Source organism: Poecilia reticulata, chromosome 10 (genome assembly GCF_904066995.2).
Source record: "Poecilia reticulata chromosome 10, P_reticulata-male-v2, whole genome shotgun sequence".
Lineage (NCBI taxonomy): Eukaryota > Metazoa > Chordata > Actinopteri > Cyprinodontiformes > Poeciliidae > Poecilia > Poecilia reticulata.
This window is the reverse complement of record NC_088839.1, coordinates 30,515,079-30,538,323: the sequence shown is the minus strand read 5'-3', so window position 1 is coordinate 30,538,323 and position 23,245 is coordinate 30,515,079. Positions and strand designations below refer to the sequence as shown.

The 23,245-nt window shown below is 36.3% G+C and overlaps 1 protein-coding gene across 2 annotated transcripts in view; it reads right to left on the bottom strand.

Moving 5' to 3' along the window:
- The window catches only part of fstl5 (follistatin-like 5), a 186,477-nt gene that overhangs the window by 56,720 nt on the left and 106,512 nt on the right, over positions 1 to 23,245 (bottom strand). For both annotated transcript variants that reach the window (XM_017307175.2, XM_008421086.3), the window contains exon 7: positions 5,533 to 5,699. In XM_017307175.2, coding sequence (XP_017162664.2) covers positions 5,533 to 5,699 — 167 coding nt within the window. The remainder of the gene's footprint in view (positions 1 to 5,532; positions 5,700 to 23,245) is intronic.

The following is a 23,245-nucleotide window of genomic DNA, read 5'->3' as shown; positions in this document are numbered from 1 at the left end:
GTAACTAGAGTTCATACACATTTTCCTGTTATACGTACATTTTACAGTGAAGTTCAGGGATCTTCAGTGGGTCTCTAAAGGCTTCTGGCTGCATCTCTTTCCAAGATTTCCTTAAACACCTTGAAGGCATTTTGCATTTTTTTTTTTTAATGTGTGGGATTGTCAAATTGACGGGTCAATATGACAGTGTGATGTGTGTGTAGGTGTTCAGGTGGACTGACGTGCCTTTAACTAAGAGACTGCTTTTGTCAGTCCAACATAAAAGAGAAGCAGTAAAGTGCTGCACGATTTTTAAGTCTTTGTGATGTTTTCTATCACGAAAGAAACTCAGGAGCTTTTTTGCAGTTACTACTAGTTTTACGATTACCTGTTAGAACAAAGCGCTTGACAAAACCATTTTGTGACTCCAAACTTGTATAATTTAAGAATGATTGGACCTGGTTTCATTGAAGAATTTGCCGCAAAACTTACCTGTGGCCTTTTTTTTAAATCAGTGCTTTGAAATGGGAATATTGTGAATAAGCATATCCTTTCCTTCAGATGTAATGCCAAGACTTTTCTTTGACAATGTCATGACTACTTTAGTCTCAAAGTACTGTGCCTATATGCACAATTTGGATAGGGGGGGTGTTTTTATAACTCTTATTTCTATATGCAGATTAATAATCTGATTTTGTGTTGTTTGGTGTAGCAGCTAAATGAGCTCCTTCAGGTTGCAGTCAGAGCAGTTGTGGGACTGAATGTAAACCACAGGCAGAGAACCAAGAGGGCAATAAATTACTTGCCGTCTCACAGGCATGATGTTGGTGTGATTAGTTTGCAGCCTTGTCATCAGGCTCGTTTTGCTTCAAATACTAAAATGATCAATCCACACAGTTCAACAGCAGAAGATGATGGATAAACCGCCACTGCTCCCAGACTCTTTCATTGATGATGACAATCAACCAGCAGATTCTCCCTACAGAAGCTCTGGGTTTGCTTTTCTAAGAATGGGAATTCTCAAACTCCCATCATGCATCTAAAGGAGCTCAATGAACACCAGAAAACCTCTTGAAGTTCAGTTCTTCAATTCATTTTTGTTTGAACTAGGCCAGAAAATACATATTACTTTAAAGAAGGCTTCAGACCTACCTATAACCAGAACAATAGCCTTGTTCTGCCTCACTTAAATTATTTTAGTACCGTCAGTAACTTCCAACCTGTTATCAGTTTGTGTACATTTGCAAGTCTGTGCTAATCTTCATTGCCTCCTGTAGACTTGGTATGTGTAAATGGTATATCATCATCCTGCCACAATCCTGTGGGCAGTAATCTGCTCCCATATGTTTAAGTGTCCTAATTATGCAAATGAGTCACCCATTAGAGGTGTAGCAAGGTTTAGAGGGCCACTGATAGAAGGATGCACTACAGCTTGGTCCCATGTCTCATGACAACTAAAAGCATGTTCATTTGATGTTGCATGGTTAGGTGCTACATATCAGATACATTGTAATGTTATAGTGCATTTCTTTCATCCATCAACCCATGCAGGAAGCTGGAAAAAAAATATGTCCAAAACAGAAGAGATGAAAAACTGAGGCGTTTGAATTTTGCAGTCATTATTGTCATTACTGAGAAACCCCAGACAAAGCCTTTCCTAGAATAATGAACATCTCTTGACAGCAGACTCTTTCATCCTTCAGTTGACATTTGAATTAAAAATACACAGAGCAAGATCTGATATAAATCACTCAGGGAACAGACAAGTATGTGGAGAGAGCAGACAGAGACCACCCATGGTCAGGACACCGAACTCTACTGCGTGTCTTCAGGCAATATCAAAAAGATGAAACAAACCTTAGTTGTATTGAACCCACAAAAACAAGAAGAGAAAAAGTTGTTTGCCAGGAATAATAAAAAAGAAAAAACACTTCAAAGTTTTTTTTGACCCTGAAAAGCCTCAACTCACTTTGCAAATCCTCCTAAAGACACTTGCAGTGCTTTCAGTTTACAACTATTTTTACCCTCATATTGTTTAAAAGCAGAAATATATCACAAAAAAATGACAGAAAGAAGCATTCAGCAGAGAAGCTGTTGGACTCATAGCAGCAGTTTGAATACTGGTTTTTATGGGCGACACATCACTGACAAACAGAACCAGCAGCTCATGGTGCCAAAGACGACTGGCAACAGCTGGGGGCCTCTTGCTTAATTTAAGGGTCGTCAACATTCAACATAACATTAGTGGCTTTGCTGCATTCCCTTTATCTACTGTGCCACTGTTGATTTAATTATACACTGTAATATCACACTCATCTTCGTGATTTCTGAAATAAAAAAGTTTAAGGTAAATGGGGACTCAATCTGAACTTCATCACAAGTTTTCTTGCTTCTTTTGATGTAGAAGAAAGTAAGACAAATGTCAGTCTGGGGCTGTGCATACAGATTAACACACACACACACACACGCACACCATACACACACACCCCCCCCCACACACACACACACGCACACACACATACACCCCCACACACACGCGCACACACCCCCACACACACACACACCCACACACATACACCCCCACACACACGCGCACACACACACACACACACACACACACACACACAGTTATGAAAGAAAGTCCTTCCTCCAGGGCTGAAGCCCTTAGGTATCCCCTTTCATCTTCTCTCTTTGTCTCTGTCACTCCCACCAATTTCTAAAGTCACCAAGAACACAATCTGACATATTGGATTATACTCAGCCATACAACACAAAGGCAAACCATTTGATATACAACTGTAGAGCAGAGAAGCTTCTAAAGTGATGAAATTTACCAAATTGTAAATGCAACATATTTGACATTATCCAGTAATGTTAGCATTATTTAGGATTGTTAATGATTTAAGTTGCAATCTAATTGTTCTATTTTTTGTTCTGTTCAAAAGAGAAGGTAGCATCTCTTCAACTACTGCAGAATTGGTTGCAAAAATGAAAAAAAGAAAGAGATCACACCACACTATTTTTAAGTCCCTGCTATGGATACCTGTGTATTTTAGAATCAATCAGCAAATGATTTTCAAAGGCAGTTCAACATATTCTTTATATTACATATCCAAACTCTTCCGGTCTTTCGAAAGACATCCTGATGACACCTGAACAATAAAACTGGATAGTGAATTATTATTTTTGGTTGTTGCCTGGAGAAAATTATTTCTGAAGCTATGAAGGCAAAAAAAAGACAAAAAAAACTTCCTGAGGTTTTTAAAAGTAAACTTGAGTCCAGTTTGGCTTTTACCTGATTTTAATAAATTATGTAATAATTAAACGTAACCCAAGTTAATTGCAGTTGTAGTTTAATTATCCTTTAAGGATGGAATCAATTTTATTTATTTATTCAGTGAGTTTTATTGGTCAATTAATAAAACCCATCAACTGTTTAACTTGAATGTCAATTTGTTTAATTTCTTTTTATTTTATTTTTTTAATTACTCTTGACTATTTGTGAGTGTATTTTCTTATGAGTGTATTAGAATCTATGCTCTTTAGTATTTGTATTTCTTTGCCGGCGTCTCATCAACACGGCTGCATTTCTTCTGTCCATCAGCCCAGATGATCTTTATTGTTGCACGGAGATGAACCTGCATCACGCCTGCTAGCTACAGATTTATGCACAATTTGCGTTCTTCTCCATTGTTAGCCTTTTTGAGCTCAACTGTTATGTTTCTTTGATTGTTTTTATTCGCCATTTCCTGTTCGTCTTATTTAAAGTACTTTGTCCACCTGAAATATGCATAAAATTGATATAATTAAGACTGACTGATCTGTGAAATCACCAGAACTACATAATAACCCACTAAATACTGAGAAGTCAGACCTTTTTCAGTCTGTTTAGATTGAAGGACCTCTGCGGCTGTGCTGTAATGTAAGAGTGAAGCTGAAATAACATTTCTGTTCTGTACAGCGACAGGTGGGCCTCTATGGATTAGACATATTTTTCTGTCACATCCTACATATCTTGATTTAACTGAGATCTGGGGGGATGGAAGGCCACATCAAGTTAAATTCATTGTCATGTTTCCTCAGATCCTTATCAAACCATTTCTTGCCAAGTGACAGGAGGTATTACCCTTCTGAAATAGATTGGCGCCATCAGGGAATAATGTTTCTATGACAGCGGCTTTCTTGTTTATAATAATGTTTATGTATGTGGTGCATGTCAAACATTCACATGACAGCTTGGCTTTCTCCCAGAGCATATTTTAGTGTCCATCTTTCCAACATAGGCACACATGGAGCCTGACAGGAGGGCAGATCTATCTCTTTGTTCCATGATCGATTTCTCATGACCATATTGGTAGATATGAGTTGATCTGATTGATTCAATACAACCCGTTATTAAGGTACAGCAAAGTGTTTAAATGTTATTTGCATTGTTGAAGTTGTTGCAGTTATCACTTATGCTGTCTCTTTGGTGTAAAATTTTGAATGAGATGACAGAAAAGATCTTCATGTTGGCTTGGATTAACAGAGTTCTGCCACTCCTCAACTTTTTCTGTTCACTGATGCTCAGCTGGCTATAAAAAGGTTATAACCAAGGCAATATTAGGAAAACAGATAGATGCATTTTCACTGTGGGTTACTGTGATAACAATATTGGTCAAAACTAAGATTTTCTCTACTCTTTCATTTTATTATCTTAGTGGAAGCCAACTTTATTCTCTCTGAGCATAACAGTGACTAAAATTTATATCAGGTGTTGGAATCAAAGAGGGCAATGCAATCAAAGCATGAATGGACTGGACCTAAAATCCAAAAGTCTGATTTTACACACTAATATTGGAATAATGATGGTGATTCAACATTGTGCAGCTGTGACTTTCTGTCACTTACCTGTAAAAAGAAACAAAAAAAGGTCTCATTTGGCAAAAACATGACGCACTGACTTAGAGTGGAAACTAACCCGACCATTCACCTGGATGGTGAATGGTCTGTAAATCAGGAAGTGAAGACTTTCTGCCCAAGCAGTCAGAATAATTAACAGGAAATATATGTTTTTAGATCTCTTCAAATCTGAAACAAACACCAAAAAGGGAATATATTTTGTGCAATAAGTACCTAAGAACTCCACTTACTTCTAGCAGGTGTATTTTTTACCAAATTTTTGGATCAAAACACATTAAATAAATTGCGTAGATAACATTAAAGGTTTACTAGAAGTATAATCTGTTTTATTCCTTCAGCAACAGTAGGAATAAATGTGGCATTTCTGTATTGAAGAACAAAAAATTAGACTAGGTTATTTTTATATACATCAAGGTTAAGCTGTAAAATCTCATATCAGTTGATCCCTATCAGAAACCCTTACATCAAAATTCAAAGGTTTCCTTCATCTTTAAACCGCATGCTGTGTATAATATCCCTTCCACTTTTTACCCACAGCCACTCATAACTTTTTAATTAAGTTATGACTACTCAGTGATCATACTCTGGCTTACTCTGCATTGAAGTTTAAAACAATTTTAAAAACTGAAAATACTGACAACAGGTTCTTACGTTAAGATCCTCCAGGTTCAGGGAGTTTAGATACTGGTTGTTCCTTTTCCATAAAATAGGCGGTCTCCGCTCTCCTGTGATGGCGCAGGTCATCACGGCGCTCTGCCCAACGGTAACTGTTGTGACGCTGACTTTCTGCTCATCTGGGAGGTTCAGCAGGTAAACATCTGTTTAGGAGGAAAGAAATTATGTTCAAGCAGAGGAAGGTGGTTGTCTTCAAAGTGCTGGTGTGAGGACGCTTCAGTTGGACAGCAAAGAATTTTATTTGAATTATGAGGAGCGTTAGCCCAAGAGGAAACAAAAGGTTACATCATCAGTTTGTTAGCATTTTGGATAGTTAATGTAAAAATGAATAATTGTTTTGATACCAACTGATATGAAATGCTTATATCCTAATATGTTTTTAGCCATATCAGCCAGCTCTAATGAAGCTGAGTGAAATCACAAAGTCTTGCTGTAAGATAGACTGTAGGTTTGTTTTTTAGAGAGGAGACAGAATAACAAGAAATGTACTTCAGTGGCCATACTTCAGAATAATATTACTCAAGAAAAAAGGGAAGTAAAACAACTGAAGAAGATACTGAAGCAAAGGTAATTAGTTATAATCCACCTCCAGAAAATAGTAAATAAATTGGGCTAAAAGATAATAATTGTGAGATCTCTCATTTTGTTGAACAGAGACTGGTCAGATAAAACAAAATGCTCATTTTTAATGTGTTTTTTGCTGTCAAATATTTACTGAAAGTCACTAAGTTTACAGCTCCAATTTTTTGATACCTTGGCTTTGAAAACAAACCCGACTCATTCAGGAAGCAGCTGCTCTTCTTTTCTGCTGGCTGCAGACATCTCATCTTACTCGTGCTGCTTTGTAACTTGAAGCCGGCTTATTTTTAAACATGCTTACTGTCCTGCAAGATTAACACAAGTCAGACTTTTTGTTGTTTCTTAGTTGAGAAAAGGGACTAAGAGAAGAATCTGTACATCCGTTCAACTGACCAGAATTACTATATTCCTCTTTGCATTCATGATTTAATTATAAAAGACCTGGTGGTCAGAAGGTAGGACAGCTTTGCTACCTGGTGCTTTGGAAGAGACCGTAAGGGCAGTGTACACTCATTCATTCTTTGGTATTATGTAATGTGGTCCGTGAGATGATGATTTTTAATCTTTCTCTTGGGTAATGAACAATGGAGCAAAAGGAAACAGAGACTCAATTTGTTCTGCTCCTCAGGGCATGAAATACAAAATCTAATGAAAGAGAAGGTCCAACAGACAGTGCTCACTTGCCACAGCCTGGAGAATAACGATGCAAGCACCTTTAATTAAAGTGAGACTGCTGTCGTTCGGAGACCAATGGCTTCTCAGATGTCTTTAAACTTGCCTTTGGTCTGCTGTATCTGTGTTTTTGTTGCATCTAAACTGAGAATTGGGAAAACGTGTTAGATGTTCGCCAGTCAGACAGGAGACATCAGACGACTCGTTCCAAGGAGAAACTGCAATCATTACGCCGTTTCCGACTGACTCATAATTTGTGGGGTTGTATAAAAACCTAATTAAAATTTTTGCCTTCAAATTTAATTTGACATATTAAATGAATTAAAAGTAGTCAACTAGTTACAGTGGAACAAACAAACAGAAATCATCCCTGTTCCATCATTCTGCAGTCCAAACACAGGCAGCACAGTTCCTGTCCTGCTCCAAAATGACCACCACTCTCAGCCAACCCCTCCAACGGCTGACAGAGACCGGTCGTGATGAGCACCTAGAGGATGGTGCATTGGCAAGTACTTACATCAGACTGCATCAAATATTACAGGAGTTATTGCACAGTCCACAGCATATACAGTATAATTCAGAATCAAGCATTCCTAAAGAAAAAATAACTTCAGAATTGATGGTGGCATTGGATTTTTGGATTTTGGCAATTAAAGTGATACCACAAGTTTAGAAAAAGTCAGGAAAATGTTACATTTACTTATTAAAACATGTATGTTGATAAAAGGATTTATGTTCTTCACCCAAAAATCCTTAATGCCTTTGAAGGAGCTGAGGAGACACCGGTTCTTATATACGTATATAGAAGTTGAGCTACAAAAGAGAATGACACTTTTTAAGATGTAGCAAATTTTTCTTTATTTAATAAAAAAATATTTTTGAGTGGTTGACAATTTCTGCTCAGCATCATGAAAAACTGAGACTACTTTCAGCACAACTCTAAAGAGGATCAAAAGTTTTACAGTCCTTTCACAGTCAATCTTTGAAAAATTGTAGGAATATATTAAATTAATACAATTTGTAACTGCAATTACTAAAATGTCAATAATTTGTTACAGCAAATTATTCTTATCTGTTTCGCCCACTGGGAAATCCCAGACTCCACACAGCAGGAACGTCAGGTGTCATCTTCTTTAGCTCACTCTCAAACTGCCTGGATTCACACCAACGTTTAGAGATCAATTTATAGGTAATATTATGATAATAGGTAATGTTATGACCTCACAACATCAGGTTGTCATTAGCACCTCAAACTACCAGCACCTCTGTGTTCAGAAATTCACTGGGCTGTGCAAATGTTTTTCATTTAGTTTCAAAACACTTATTGGTTGACAAAGATTTAGTAAAGAGTCATTTACCAATTTGAATATATTTCACTACTTTAGCCAATTAAAGACTCTGGTTGCCTGTTTACAAGCATAATAATTTCTCCTCCTTTGTAGATAGCTTGCATTTTCTCAAATAATTAGTAAAAATGCATTTCTGTTGCTCTGTTTTTGTTCCATATTACACTTTATTCTTTTGGAAGTTAAAATTTACTTCTTGTGTTTGTAACAGTGTCTGCAGCACATATGAATTCTGAAATCTGAAGAATTGCAAAAATGACCAAAAAAAGTCAAACAGAAAAAGATATACCTTAGTTAAAGATTGTTTAACCACTGACAATGTTACCATTTCATTTCACAATGATACTTTGAGAGAGAATCCAATATAAGGAAGAAATTTCACACAGATTAAAAAAAAGATTAAAAGCCTACAAACATTTAATCTAAGCAACAGTAGAAAAAATAAATATAAAAGATTAAAGCCAGTTAAGAATTGAAAAAATGGATCTTATATCAGTCACACATTAATAATTGTCCTCCCAACACTGATAACTGAGCACATCCACACCCAATGTTGCCATTTGGAGCTCTTTGATGTGCTAAGGTTGTAGTGGGTGGATATGCTGACAAAAATCTCCTTCAATAATGTCCTCCCTAACCATTCAATTACAGCCTCCTTGTATCTTAATGCTTCTGGAATACGCTGCGAGCAACAAACTCGATTTGCCGCTGATCCCTGAGGGGATAGAAATGTGTGAAGTTATAGTGAGAATTTAAAGAAGAAAGTAGGAAGACTGTCAACCAGGCAGGCTCCATCACAGCTTTAGCAGCTCGGTGGAGGAAGTAGTGGAGAAAAAATAAAAAATGAGGGATAGTATCCGACCTGAATTAGAAACTCTTCAGGGAGATGGGAGTCTGAGCTGCTGGAAGCTGGCACGGCCCAGCTCCACCTCTGTGAGAGATTTATCAGAGGAAGAAGTGGCTTTGCCTTCTTATTTCGGGCTGATTTGAAGCCGGGGGGACTGAGCCCTCTGGGAGGGATCAACCTCCACCATCCAACCTATAATTAGTGATTAACGGGAAAGTCCAGACTTTTGATTTACTCTGCACTTCTCCCAGGATGGGATGCTGGTCAGTGACACGGTGAGAGGTAAATCACCAATTGTTCTAGAGGCAACAAGCTTGTCAGAGAAAAACAGCCTGGGACCAGAGGATGGTGCAAAGGGCCGGCAGCATGAAGACAAATTACACCAAGGTTGCTTAACCAACCCTCTCACTCCATCCTCCATCATGCTCCGTTGAGCTCCTTCTCAAATGCTGCTCACTCACTTACTCAGTTCCTCTTCAACAACTTTCAGTCCTAACACACTTCTCTTCGCCTCCATGACATTCATTTTTACTAAGCTCACACAGATATGTCATTTCTTTATCTGATGGTTTGAACCGTTGGAAGCAGATACTTAGATGCAGGCCATAAAGAGACTTTTTTATCCCTTAACATCTGATATTAAATCAGACTGAGCTTTATTTCCATTTCAGATCTTTTTGGAATTCTAAGATTTTTTTTTTTTTTTGGTGAATGTCAAACTTATGCAAGTTTTGTTTTTACTTCAACTTCACATTTTTATTTTGTAGAATTGTATTTTTAACTTAAACGCTTAGGGCAGACGTTTTCTTTTACAACAGAGTACTAGAGCCACTGTAATAAAAAAATAAGTAAACAAATAAAATGACAAGAATAAGAGCCTATATTCATTATACTACAAGAATAAACATGTATGAGAATAAAGTCGTAATATTACAAGAATAAAGTCATGATATTATGACTTTCTTCTTGTAAAACAGAAATCTTGCATACAGAAACCATATTGTAAATAATGTTGGAATATTTTCTAAATGTTATCTCCAGTTTTTTTCCCCTTCCATTTGTCATTAGTTGCCTAAATTATTTGAAAAGATTCCTGAACCATAAATGAACTTAAAACATTTAAAAAGAACCGCAAATGATGACAATTCATGCTTTTGCACTTTATTTTAGAATGTGCAGAAATTCAGAAACAAGGAAATTCAAAGCAAAAATACATGAAAGCTCAATGTGGCCATAATAATTATTAGTATTCAGAGGTGAAATGAGTCAACACAAATTATAGAAACAATTACTTGATCACAGGCTTCAAAAACAGCCATTATCTCAACACGGTCTTTCTTGTACATGAAAGTTGTAGTAAACACATTATGTATAATAATATTCAATATGCAGTCACACCATTTTTCAGACTTTAAACATTTTTTTCCCAGACAGCCTGAAAACTGGAACAAAACAAAGCAACAAAAATCTTAAGTGGGATAAAGTCAGTACATTTATTAAAAAGAATTAATGTACATAATGTACATAAAAATGTTTTGTTTTGTTTAAATTTTTAATCTAGTCTTTGATTTTTAAAGATATAGAAATACATAGCATTTCAAACCGGACACCAAGCAGGACCAAGCAGAGATGCAGAATTTTCACCATATTTGTTGTAATGAAGCCTCTGCAGATTTACCTGATATTCTGGATCACCGTTTCAGTTTCTGTCGAGGAGAATGTGACACAGCATCTCTTAATACTCACTGAAAGAACAGACATCTGACTGTACTTTCAATATATTGTGCCAAGAAGGACAGATACTTTTCTTCAGTTCAATCTGTATAAAAGTTCAGTTTTAGTTTCTGGCACAGATATTCAAGAAAGGCAATGACCTCTACATATTGAGTTATTTTAAATCAAAATTATTATTATTTTTTTTTCTATTTCACATCCATCCTACTTTCAGCAAGTTTTCACGTTAATTGTTTGGTTTAATTTCATATTCAATTTGATCTTGTAATATAATCTATAATTTTCTGTTTTAATTATCTAATATTTTATTTTCATCATTTAGTTTCCCCTATAGTTAGAGTGTTTTCTGTAAAACTGTGACATTTTCATGAAGTTTATATTCGTCTCTTGGGATTTTCTCATGATATTATGACTGTCTATTAAAGTTAATTACAATCACTTTATTTACTCGGTTCATCATTCTGTGAAGTGATTGAGCTGGATTACGTTTTCTTTGGTTTTAAATTCTATAAATCACTTTACGTACGTTGGGCTACATTGCATGAAAACATGCCTTATGAATAACCTTTTAAAACTTTATAGGAAACAGTTTGATCTTAAAACCAAATTGGTTAAAAGAAGAAAAGAATAAAATATTCCAAGATGATTTAATATTCTGTTTCGACTTTGACACAGGATTTCTAATCAAACTCTCATGCTTTGACCTTAAATAATTTTGATCATGAGCTCTCTTTCTGCATGTTATGTTTGTATTTCATCATAAAAAAATAATGAAACTACAATCTGGACCCTGTTTATCTCAGCTTCACATCCTTTAATTTCAACCTAACAAGCCGATCTCTGTTTGCTTTGATGGCTTAACTTCAAATCTGCATCGTCCGAGGCAATCATCCGCCACACTGCACAGGTGAATTCATCAGCATGAATCACGTCATGCTGATAAAGAACTAAAACATCAGATTCTGCACCTTTGATGTGGAATCTGAACATTTCCACTTAAATTTAATTATTTTAACACTTTCAACAGAGACGATCACCGACACGACGAGCGGTCTCTAGAGGATTAATCGGCTTCTTGTGCTAGAGTTCCTGTTAACAGTTTTGTTTATTCAGGAAGGAACAACAGTGTTTCAGCAGAGAAAAACACGTTATTTGAGGGGATAATCATCTCCGTTCTCCTGAGAACATACCTGTGCATGTCGTTGGAGTGCCAGGTATTTATTTTAGCATTTCAATTCAGAAAGGAAAGCTTTAGATTTATTACACATAATGATCTATTTCAAGTATTTTTCTTTTTAATTGTGATGAATATGGCTTACAGCAAATGAAAACCCAATTCCTCATATTAGAAAATTAAATTCAACCAATAAAAAGATTTTGATAAAGAAATGTGAGCGTGTACCAAGAAAAATAAAGTTCATTCTCTCTAAAGTTGTAGTTGCTGTCTGTACTTTGTGAGTTTCCCACAAACTGTTAAATGCTCATTGCTTCCCAGTCCTCTCAAGGCTTCCATTATCCCTGTTGCCTGAGCACCTTTTGTTTTCGTTCCACTCACCTTTCTATTTCTGAGAAACTGAATTTTCTATTAGAAATGAACATTGATCGGAAACAAAAGACCCAACTTTGCAAAGCTATTAAATGCAGCTGCTGAAACAACCTGAGCATCCACAACTCTCATCAGTCATAGGCTGACCATCTTTATGCCACTGCATGCATGGCTGAAGCAATGCACAGAAAGGAAGCTGACTACTGACTGCAAATACTGTACAGTGAATATACATCTCACAAGGCAGATTTTTTTATTCTTCAAAGCATTTTTAGGCTTCATTCCAGTCCATCCAACCTTCATTTATAAGCACTGAAAACAACCTGAACAGGACCAAATTGCTGTACAGTTAAATAAGTTAAAAAGCAAAAATCAAAAGCAGTAAAAGTCAGAAAATACAAGCAATCAGCCAAAAAAGCAGCATGAAAATCTAAAAATATAAAAATGACCTTAAACCAACATTACGGGGTGTTAAACGTTAAACAAATGGGTTTTAAGAATTTTAAAAACAGACAGAAGAGATGCCTGTCTAATTTCCAGGAAATCTTTTCACAATTTGGTAGCTGCTACAGCAAAAGCTTGATTTCTTGTAAGTTACAATCATCTGATCAGCTGACCTGAGAGCCGGTGGGTGTATCAGCCGGACAGAATGGGGCAAGGCCATGGAGAGCTTTAAAAGCCAATAAAATAATCTTAAATCTTAGTGAAGGGAAGCTAAAATGGGGAAAATGTGCTCAAACTTCTGAGTGCCAGTTAAATGACTAGCTGCATCATTTTGTCGCCTCTGGTGACACGTGATGGACGTAGCACTGACCCCTGCATTACGGTAATCCAACTGAGTGATAACCAATGAATGCGTTACTGTCTCAAAGTTGTGATAGGAAAGAATTGGCTTCACTTCATCCAGCTGCCTCCTTTGGAAAAACAAACATTTTTAACATGATTGTTGAACTTAAGATCCAGGCTCTACTTTGACCTCCAGATTTGTGACAACCGGATTAATATGCTGGACCCAGCCATCTACAAACATGTTGGGGTCTCAGTGGGTTTACAAAAAACCATCACTTTGTCATTTTTGTCAATTAATATTTTTTTTTAAATACGGCAAGTAAAATAACAGCCTGTAAATAACATTACAATTTATTAACATGCACCTGTACCCGCTTCCATTAACCTTTGAAATTTTAAGATCGCTGCAATACTTTTACAAATGGTCTTAGTGAATGCATTAACTCTGGCTGATAAGCCTCGAGTCCATTTCCAAAGCAGCTGTAAGGAGAAATCCTGAGAGGCCTTCAGCATCAGTATGCAGCAGAGCTTCACAGGATGCCTAATTGGACTTATTTTATCTCAGCTACCATGTGAAAAACTTATAAAAAAGTGTAGCTTTCTGCAATAACTGATCACAGATCACTTAGTCTAGGCTGTGTTGAATGGCTTTGTCATATTTCTGCAATATAACATCGATTTAGACGAAAGTAAATTGTGTGGTTCTTCATTTCTTGTTTAGTAATTAGTGACAAAGGTTTCTTTACAATGAGACAAAATGAGACATCTGGTTATGTGTGATGTGTGACAAATACATTCATCACTTTGATTGAACAGATTTACTTCAGAAAAACAATAAATCTGTTACGCACATACAAGCAACAGCTGAACAGCAGCAAGAATTCAAACCATTTTAAACCAACAGCTTGAAATGGATGAAGAGGCATATGAAATGTCAAGCGTTGGGTAAGTAGAGCAGACTTGTTAACCCTGGACTGCTAAACAATCCCCACAGACAAGAAAGCATTTCCACATTTTTTATTAAGTGCATGTTAAAGCAAGAAATTCAGAACTCAACCTTCAGATGCAAAATCCACTCATTTAAAAAGAATCAACCATCTCACGTCAGAGTTTCAGCAGAAATGTGAACTCAGTTAGAAATATCTACTCACCATGTCTTCATTTCTTTATCATGAAACTGGGGCTTTTAATCAGAACTAATGACACGTGGCAAATGCAACCCTTAGCAGCTGCTCGCTGTTTGCCTTCTTTTTTCATGTTTGTTTCCACGTAATCCAATATTGCATAGTCAGCGGCATTAATCAAAACAGTAAAAATAGTGTCAAGATAATTAACTTTTTGGATTGTAAATAATTTATAAAGACAAGTTAATTAGTACTCTGAACGTTTTCATGCTTTTTTCAAAATCTGTTTATCGAATTGGTGCTTTGATTTCCCTGCTTCAAATACCAAAAAGATTCAAAAACCAGAAATACATTTTAAAATGATTATTTTCAAGTATTTGGGAGTTCTTCTGGATGTTTTGAGCTGTTTATCGTGACCTTTTCCCTGAGACTCAGACACTTCACAGCTTCCTGTGACAATCTTCTCCTTTTGTTTGTGCAGATTTAAGGCTTCCGCTGACAAACGCAGCAGAGAAGCCCCAGAAGACAATCACGCCACAGTCAGGGTGGATTTTTTCCCGCCTCTATGAAAGCTTATCTTTTTTTCCCACTGAATGCAAAACACAATGTGATGCTACAGTTATACTTTAGGCATGTCTGCCACTTAAATTCTCCATAAATGAGCATTGGCGCATGTAAATTCATGGTTCCCTTCCATTATTGAGTATTGCCACCAAACTGTTTGCATCAATCACCATCCAACTGCGTTTCATCTCTCCTCTTGTCAAGATTTATGTTGTTTGTTGTGGTGTTCTAAAAAGGGAAGTCCTGATGCAGTTCCAAGTATCAAATCCCATGATTAGAGTCTTGGTCATGGGATTTTTACAGTGAGTAGTATCAGAATCTCTGACTCAACTCAAATCCCAGCATTACTGTCTGATTTTATGTTGGCTGCAAACAAAGTTTGTGTGCAAACTGTGATGAGTCAGATTCGTAGAATTAGTGAAGGAGAAGGGAAGGTGCTTTGACTTTCAAAACAAACACTACATTTAAAAAGCAGGAGAACATTTTTTCTGCACGTTTTGTCAGTAAAATTAATTCCAAGTGCACAAAAGTAATTGTAGGAGCTGAATTATCAAAAAGTCATATCAAAACAGAGAGTAAACATGTAAGCATTAGGAAAATCGCTATGTGGGAAAATAATAAGAAAAAGACAGGCTTCCTGCTGAATGTGTTGGCAGAATCTGGATATTGTTGAAAACATCATGGCTGGTTGAGTTTATGCAAGACTTTTCATCGTGAATCGCCCTGTGACTCTTCCCTGTGACTGATTCATCAGCATCTGTGACAAAAATACTGATCTAGTTGTAATTATTTCATGACAAGAGACATGAAAACAAAGAGAACTGGTTATGCATATGTTAATGTATGCATATGTTAAAGTAGTGGAACATGATATTATGTGGTGATCATTGTACAAGGCCGTAAAAGCATGGTTAAATATTTTAGAACAGTATGACAGTCTATGCTAAATACCATAATGTTGATACTCCACACTTTCTACATATCTTAGGGCCATTTGGTCTTTTTACAACTATGACCTTTTATACTAAAAGCAAGAAGCAAATCATCTGTTTTTGTCAAAACCCTGAGGGGGTATTAAGAATTTTATCACTGCGTGACAAAAGACCAGGTAATTTCAACAGTTTAAATGACAGAGTGTGTTTCAGTAAAGCATGTCTATAAATAAATACAAGTTAAAGTGAGGTAATAATCCCCAGCGGTAATGGAATAACCTTTTCTACTGTAAACACAATAAAGGAATGACTGAAGGAAAACATTTACATAAAATACTTAACATTTTAATAATTCATTCAATAATTCAACAAAAGACCTGCAGGTATCTTTGCAGTAGATTTTGTGTAAACTCCCTTTATTTACTTTAAATCTCTCTAAACACATAAAATGAAAGATGCCTGAAAATAAATTGATGAATTAGAAACGATTTTAACACCCCTCCTCGCTGCCTGTGGATGGAATCCTCAGCAGGGGTTTTGACAAGTAAAAGCCTGTTGCATTTTTGCTCTGCCACGCAGGCTGGATAACGGCAAACTCGACTTAATGGAACCAGCATTCCCAAGAGGCGGCTTGACTGATGTCTAATTATAATCTTCCAGGAAGTAACAAGTGTAAGTCAACCAATTTCAGCACTTGGCAAACTTTCTGTATATGTAGGCATTACAGCAGACTCAGAATCAAACAAGATGAGAAGTTCATGGAATTACAATGAAAGAATGAAATGAAGAGTAAAACTGCCATGAAGTATTACAGAAAAATGAAATGGGGAGAATCTATGTTGTAACTTTCTCTGAATTAAGATTCATGTCAAAATGATAAAACAGAGGAAAACACTTTTGAGAAGAAAGTGAATTTTAGAAAAACCTCTAAAACAAGCCAACCAAACAAGGATGTACAACATATTCACTCAGCTTAGATGTAAAGTTCGATTTAAACACAACCAATTTTGATGATGCCTCTGAGATAAAATGTAAACTCTCACTGAAAGTGAAGTACACTTAGAGACAAAAGCACTTTTATGACAGCTAACATTCCTGCAAACCTTAGTTCATAAAGACGCAAAAATAAACAAGTTACATCTGCTGGGGCTTAAAATTAATACCTTGACATCCTGGAAAGGGTGAGCTAAGTGCCACCACTGGGTTGAACAAACACTTTACTTCAGAGTATTAGAATTTCTTGTTTGGTGTATTTAGCAAGGATTTCAGATTTTAAAAGGTTTTTCAGCTTGTTTTCAGTTTAGTACTGTAACGTTCCCATTCGTCATCTAAACCCGATGTCCTTGCAAGGTGCCCATGTCCAGCAGACTGGGGTTGAGAGGTGGGGTACACCCTGGACAGATCACTTCATTTCTTCTTGCTCGAGAGCAACTGTTTAACATTTTTCAGCCACTTCATTTTGAAAATTCATCCATAGAAAGGTTTCTAAACTCAGTGAACAAATTAGCAAAGATCTCATAAATTGGAGCAGGTCAGGTCTAACCTGAAACATGGCAAATATAAGTCTACAAGCTTTTACCCAAGCACTGAAAAATGAAGATGAAGCATATCTCCAGTCCAGGTACAGTGCAGTTTGTAAACTCAGTGCTTTAGTCAAGGTTCCGTTTTCCTGCATTACTGCTACCATGCTCTTTACAGAGCTTCGGCTGAGAAGTCAAGAAAAATGTTTTCCAACAACCTTCAGTAAGTCTGGCTGGGTCTTTCCCTTGACAACAGCTACATTGTCAGTGGTGTTAAGGTCAGACTAATTTTTGTTATTGGTACTTTTGGCAGTGAGTGCAAGTCCTGCTGAAAAATAAAATTAGCATATGCATAAATCATGTCAGCAGAAGGAAGCATTAAGCTTTCTCCTGGTAGGTCACTGTGTTGACTGAGATCAGAAACACAATGGACCAGCAGACACCATGGAACCCAAATCCTCACCTGTGGAAACTTCAGACAGGATGTTTTTGTGAATCTATTTCTACCACACTTTCAAGAACCTTGAAAATTATCACTACATTGCTGCTTTACAGAGAATATTAGTAACTAGACAAGATTCCAGGGCAGTAAGCGAGACAAACCTATGCATGGTATGATTCTCCTCTTGAATTATTGTCAATCACTATAATATTACATCTTATATTTGGTGGAATTTACATATGACTTTAGGTCATTTATATTAGGAAAATGATAGATGAATGCAGGATTAGCAAAATAAAAAAAGTCAGCTTGAGAAGTACTAATGGATGAAAGGTGGTTTTTAGTCTTGAAGTTGATACGATTAATAAAAGCAATAACATTTAAACTTTTGTTGCCTATTATACTTTAAAAAGCCCTAAAAAACAGATGCTGGCACCTTGCAATCAGCTGTTCTTAAAACCTTCCTAAACACTTTTAAACTTGACCAAGTACAGTGGCTTTAAAATACATTATGTCAGCATCTGTTGTAAGCAGGTGAAATTACATTTACTTAACAATCACTTCAAATAAGTTACTCTCCTGTATTCATGCTGGGATATTTGCTGGAGGCATGCATATGACCATTTCCTGTTTTGTGCCATTATGTTTTTGTTGGCTACTGATGAGAGACCTCCGTCTGAGCATGAAGGGTTTCAACTACTAATAACTTGTTTTAGCAAAGTGCTGATGGCAGAGAACACTACAGACTGGAACACATGTAAGCACACAAAAAATCTGTTTAAGAGCACTTGTGAAAATTTTCGCTCTAATGCTGTTCCATTACTAAGAGGAGTGTGGACTGAAAGGATGTAATTCTAGATATAGGTATGTCTTGGAACTCATCTGGATATTGGATGCAGCATTAATGCATGGCAGGTGCAGATTATGACATCTAAATGAAAGCATAACCATCTAACTTCTGCATAAATTATGCTTTATCTGCTGAAAAAAAACCACAGGACCATATGGGCCAATGTGAACAGCAACAGCATACTTGAGATGATAGGATACAATTGAACATATATATTTTTTAAATGCATTGTGTAAAAAGATCATTTTTTGTTGTTGCATTAAATCTGACTAAACATTCCCCATTATCGATTGGTCTGGATTATCTATCAAGCAAAATTATTTTGTTTATTAAGTAGGAATATTGAAGAGAGATTTTAGAACATTAATTACTTTAGATGCACCATTTGCTTTGCTTTCTAGATACCTGAACAATTAAACAGTTAAGTGGAGTGTAAACAACATAGGAATGCTTAGCGATCGAGTCATTTAGGAAAGAAACGGATTCAGAGTTCTTAAGATGAATGACGTTTTGTTGCAAAATTTCATCAAATAATCTGTGTTGTATGATCTGCTCAACATTCAAAATGCTATTGCAGCTGTTGTGCACAAGTGTGCACAACTTCCAGCAAGCAGAATTTCCACAGTTTGATTTTTACGGGCTTCAGTTCTGCCACGCCCCCTTCATTTCTGTTCAATGGGAGCAATGATTGTATAGTCCGCATGCAAAAAAAAAGCATAGTGTAAAAGCAAACCGCACCAAACAAACAACAACAACAACAAAAAAACATTTACTTTTGGTGTGGACCAAACAAGCGGACCAAAGGACTTTCCTGATGTGTATACACCCTAAAACTATTAAATATTATTAAATAGTATATACATAAACTTATGAATTTGAAGCAAATAATAAACAATGCTCTCTCTTTATTCTGACATTTAGCAAATAGAACAAAAGAAAGACATATATATATATATATATATATATATATATATATATATATATATATATATATATATATATATATACAAAATGGTAAAGGCAAACCAACCGGACATTGTGGTGGCGGATAAACAACAGAGGAAAGCCGTTGTGGTAGACGTAGCAATACCAAGTGATTACAACATCAGGAAAAAGGAGCACGAGAAACTGGAGAAATACCAGGGCCCCAGAGAGGAACTGGAAAAGGCCTGGAAGGTGAAGACCACAGTGGTGCCTGTGGTCATCAGGGCCCTCGGGGCAGTCACCCCCAAACTGAAGCAGTGGCTAAAACGGATCCCAGGAACAACATCAGACATCTCAGTCCAGAAATGTGCAGCTCTAGGCACAGCCAAGATACTGGAGGAACCCTCAAGCTCCCAGGCCTCTGGTAGAGGACCCGAGCTCAGAGGATGAAAGAGAGACACACAGAGGGTGAGAAGGGAATTATTTTTTTTATATATGAACTGTGATTATAAACATTGAGTCTTTATTGTATAACATGCTTGATCTCTGACTGACATTTATTAGGACGATGATGCCCTGCAACACATGACACATTACGTGCTTACCCATAATGCATTAAGCCAAAATTCAGCAAATTATTCTGTGATGATACAGTGCTCCCCATCAGTGGTGTGGCAAAACATTTTTCATATCTCTGCAGTCATCTAACCAAGACATCACTTCTCATAAGACATTATGTTATGGCTAGCTGAAACAAACTGATTCTCAAACCACGTCCAGCCTGTGCAATGGGAGGAATGAATAATTCATGGACGTTTAATCCTTATCTCATGTCCTGACAAACAACATTGCCATGCTTTGAATGTTCCACAGAGGTGTGCAGTGGGGGAACTTTTGGCAGAGCAAAAAGACAGGTGCCTTTTTCATGGTTGGTCATTTCTGCTTTTACTGCCATTTTGTTCCAGATGGCACCCATAATTCCAGATACACTGAATCAACTGATTTACTTTATGATGTGGCACAGTTTATGACAGCATTTAAGGAATTTGCATAGAATTTTACGGCTGCCTCTTGGAGATTATGTCAGCAATAAACCAAACAATTGTACCACAGGCCAAGTCTTTCTGCCTTGGACACAGTAATGACGGACTCGAAGGGTGGAAGAAAAATCTGCAATTTACAGTACATGTAATCAAAAATATATCCGCAACACTATGACTAAAAATACACATACCAATTACTGGATTATATCAGCAGCTGTGCACCAGCCCATCATGTTTATAAGAGAAAAGCAGCTGCTCTAACCACGTGTCACATTATACAGTCGTTTTATACCTGTGTACCAAAGAGAGGCAGATGTAATAAAATAGATTAGCCATGCTCGGTAAATCTGATTGACTGGTGTTTCTTAAATCAGCCTGATAACATAATAAAAATGTACAGCTTTTTCAATTAGCTTTTATTTCCTGCCGTGAATATTATAGGTGTTGTTAGATGATTACAGGTCTCAGAGGGCTACTGTGTGCAGCTCTGCACAGTATAGAAATCTTAGATAAGTTTAATTTCCATGTTTATGTGCTTCTGCACTAAGTGTTCAATCCTTGGATGAATTACCTGTAACCAAGCACTGGTTCTGAAGCTGTGATTCCAGATGATTTCTGGAAGACATTCATTTCTAATTTTTCATGTAAATGTGTCAGATATTTGAGATATCAGAAAAACTTGTTTTAAAGCAGCAGATTTGTGGTGAAGCTGCAGTGATGCAACTCAATCAGCTTCTCTAAAAAACTCAATCAGGCAACTGCAGCTCCAAAATGCAGCTGCCAGAGTTCACACAGAGTTAACAGCACTGGCTCCCTGTTAGTCAAACTATAGATTCTAAAACCCTGCTAAATGCATTTCTGATTTACTTGTTCAGTAGGGAGCATGTAAACCCCTCATGACTTCAGAGACATGCTTGCTCTGAGCTCCCAGTACCACAACTAAACTAGATGAGACAACCTTTAGTTTCTATGCTCCTCAGCATTGCAACAAATCCTCTGAAAACCAGAAATTTGCAGAAACTTTCGTTTTTTTTTTAAATCAAGACAATAGGCAGCTTTTGATCAAATAACAAGTGGCTGATGAGACTTCCAGTATTGCTCGGAACGTAGAATCCGCGAATACTTGAGAGACCCTCTAAAAACACTGAAGATAAAATCTAAATATATCTTTGTATGGATGAATGTGCACATTGGAAACAGTCTGAAATTTGTATTTTTTTTTATAATTGGTTTTTATGTGGTGCTATAGTGGCCTTTTCCCATTTTTCTGACAGGAAGGGGGAAAGAAAGGAGGGGAGACATGCAAAGGTACTGAGGTCAAGAATCAAACCTGGGAAAACCGTGACGAGGACTACAGACTGTGCATACGGGGTGCCCACTAAACCAACGCGACGCCCAGGGGAAACAGTCTTTTTATTTTTTAATCAATCAATCACTTTAATTTGGTAAATTGTCCACATTAAACACAGGAAAGAACAACAACAAAAACCAAAACAATAGAGAAACCCATAATTTACCAAAAAGCAACAGGCTGAAGCCAAGCTTATTCTTGCCTACCCTATTTAATACCCAACACCTACCAAGATATCTTCACAATGCATATATAAATCTACATATCAGCGTAAGATGTTATAATTTTACATTTTATAGCTCTTTTAAAGCTTACCAAAAAAGGACATAACTTAAAATCATCATTTAATTCATTCCACAGTTTCACACCAATAACTGAAACACATCTAGACTTTACCTGGCTCGGCTCTTTTGCACAAATATAAACAAACCTCGCAAATTATATTTATTCTCTCTCAATTTAAATAATTTCTGAATACCAGAAGGAAGACTTTTGTTCAATGCTTTATACATTATTTCCAGTATTTTTATATAAACAATATCTTTACATTTTAATGCTTTACTTTGAATGAAGAGCTTATCAGTTAGTTCAAGGTATCCCACCTTATCAATAAGCCTTTTAGGTATTTTGGAACTAATATATCAATATTTGTTTTACTTGTATTTCCCCAGATTTCTGAACAATAAGACAAATAAGGCATAACCAAAAAGGAATATATAATATGCAAGCCTTTAACATTTACTAAATATTTTATTTTAAACAATATTCAAATAGTTTTTGCAACTTTATTTCTAATATATTCTAAGTGAGGCTTCCAACTAAGTTTACTGTCTATAATAATTCCTAAATATTTTGTCTCATAAACTCTTTAAATTTCAACTCCATTTATGCATAACTTTACATTATTATAGATCCGATTACCAGAGAATACCATGAATTTAGTTTTCCCTTAATTTAATGACAACTTATTATAATCAAACCATGTTTTCAACTAAGCTAATTCTTTTTATACTGTTTTTATTATTTCATCCATATTTTTCCCAGAAAAACTAAAATTTGTATCGTCAGCAAACATTATAAACTTCAAAATATTGGATATTACAAAAATATAATTTAAGTAAAGTATAAATGATTTAGGTCCTAGGACTGAGCCTTGAGGAAGACCACATTTAACTATTCCAGTCTGTGACTTTGTGTTGTTAATTTGTACATATTGTAATCTGCTACTCAAATAACTCTTTAACCACTGACATGTAACCCCCCGTAGGCCATACAGTTCACATTTGCCTAACAGTCGAGAATGGTCAATAGTATCAAATGTCTTACATAGGTCAAAACCTCTGCAGTCTTATATATCCGCTTAGGGTGACAGTGCAATGACAAGAAAAATGGCTGGTGCTTCTGGATTGGCTGATTAGCTAGCAAA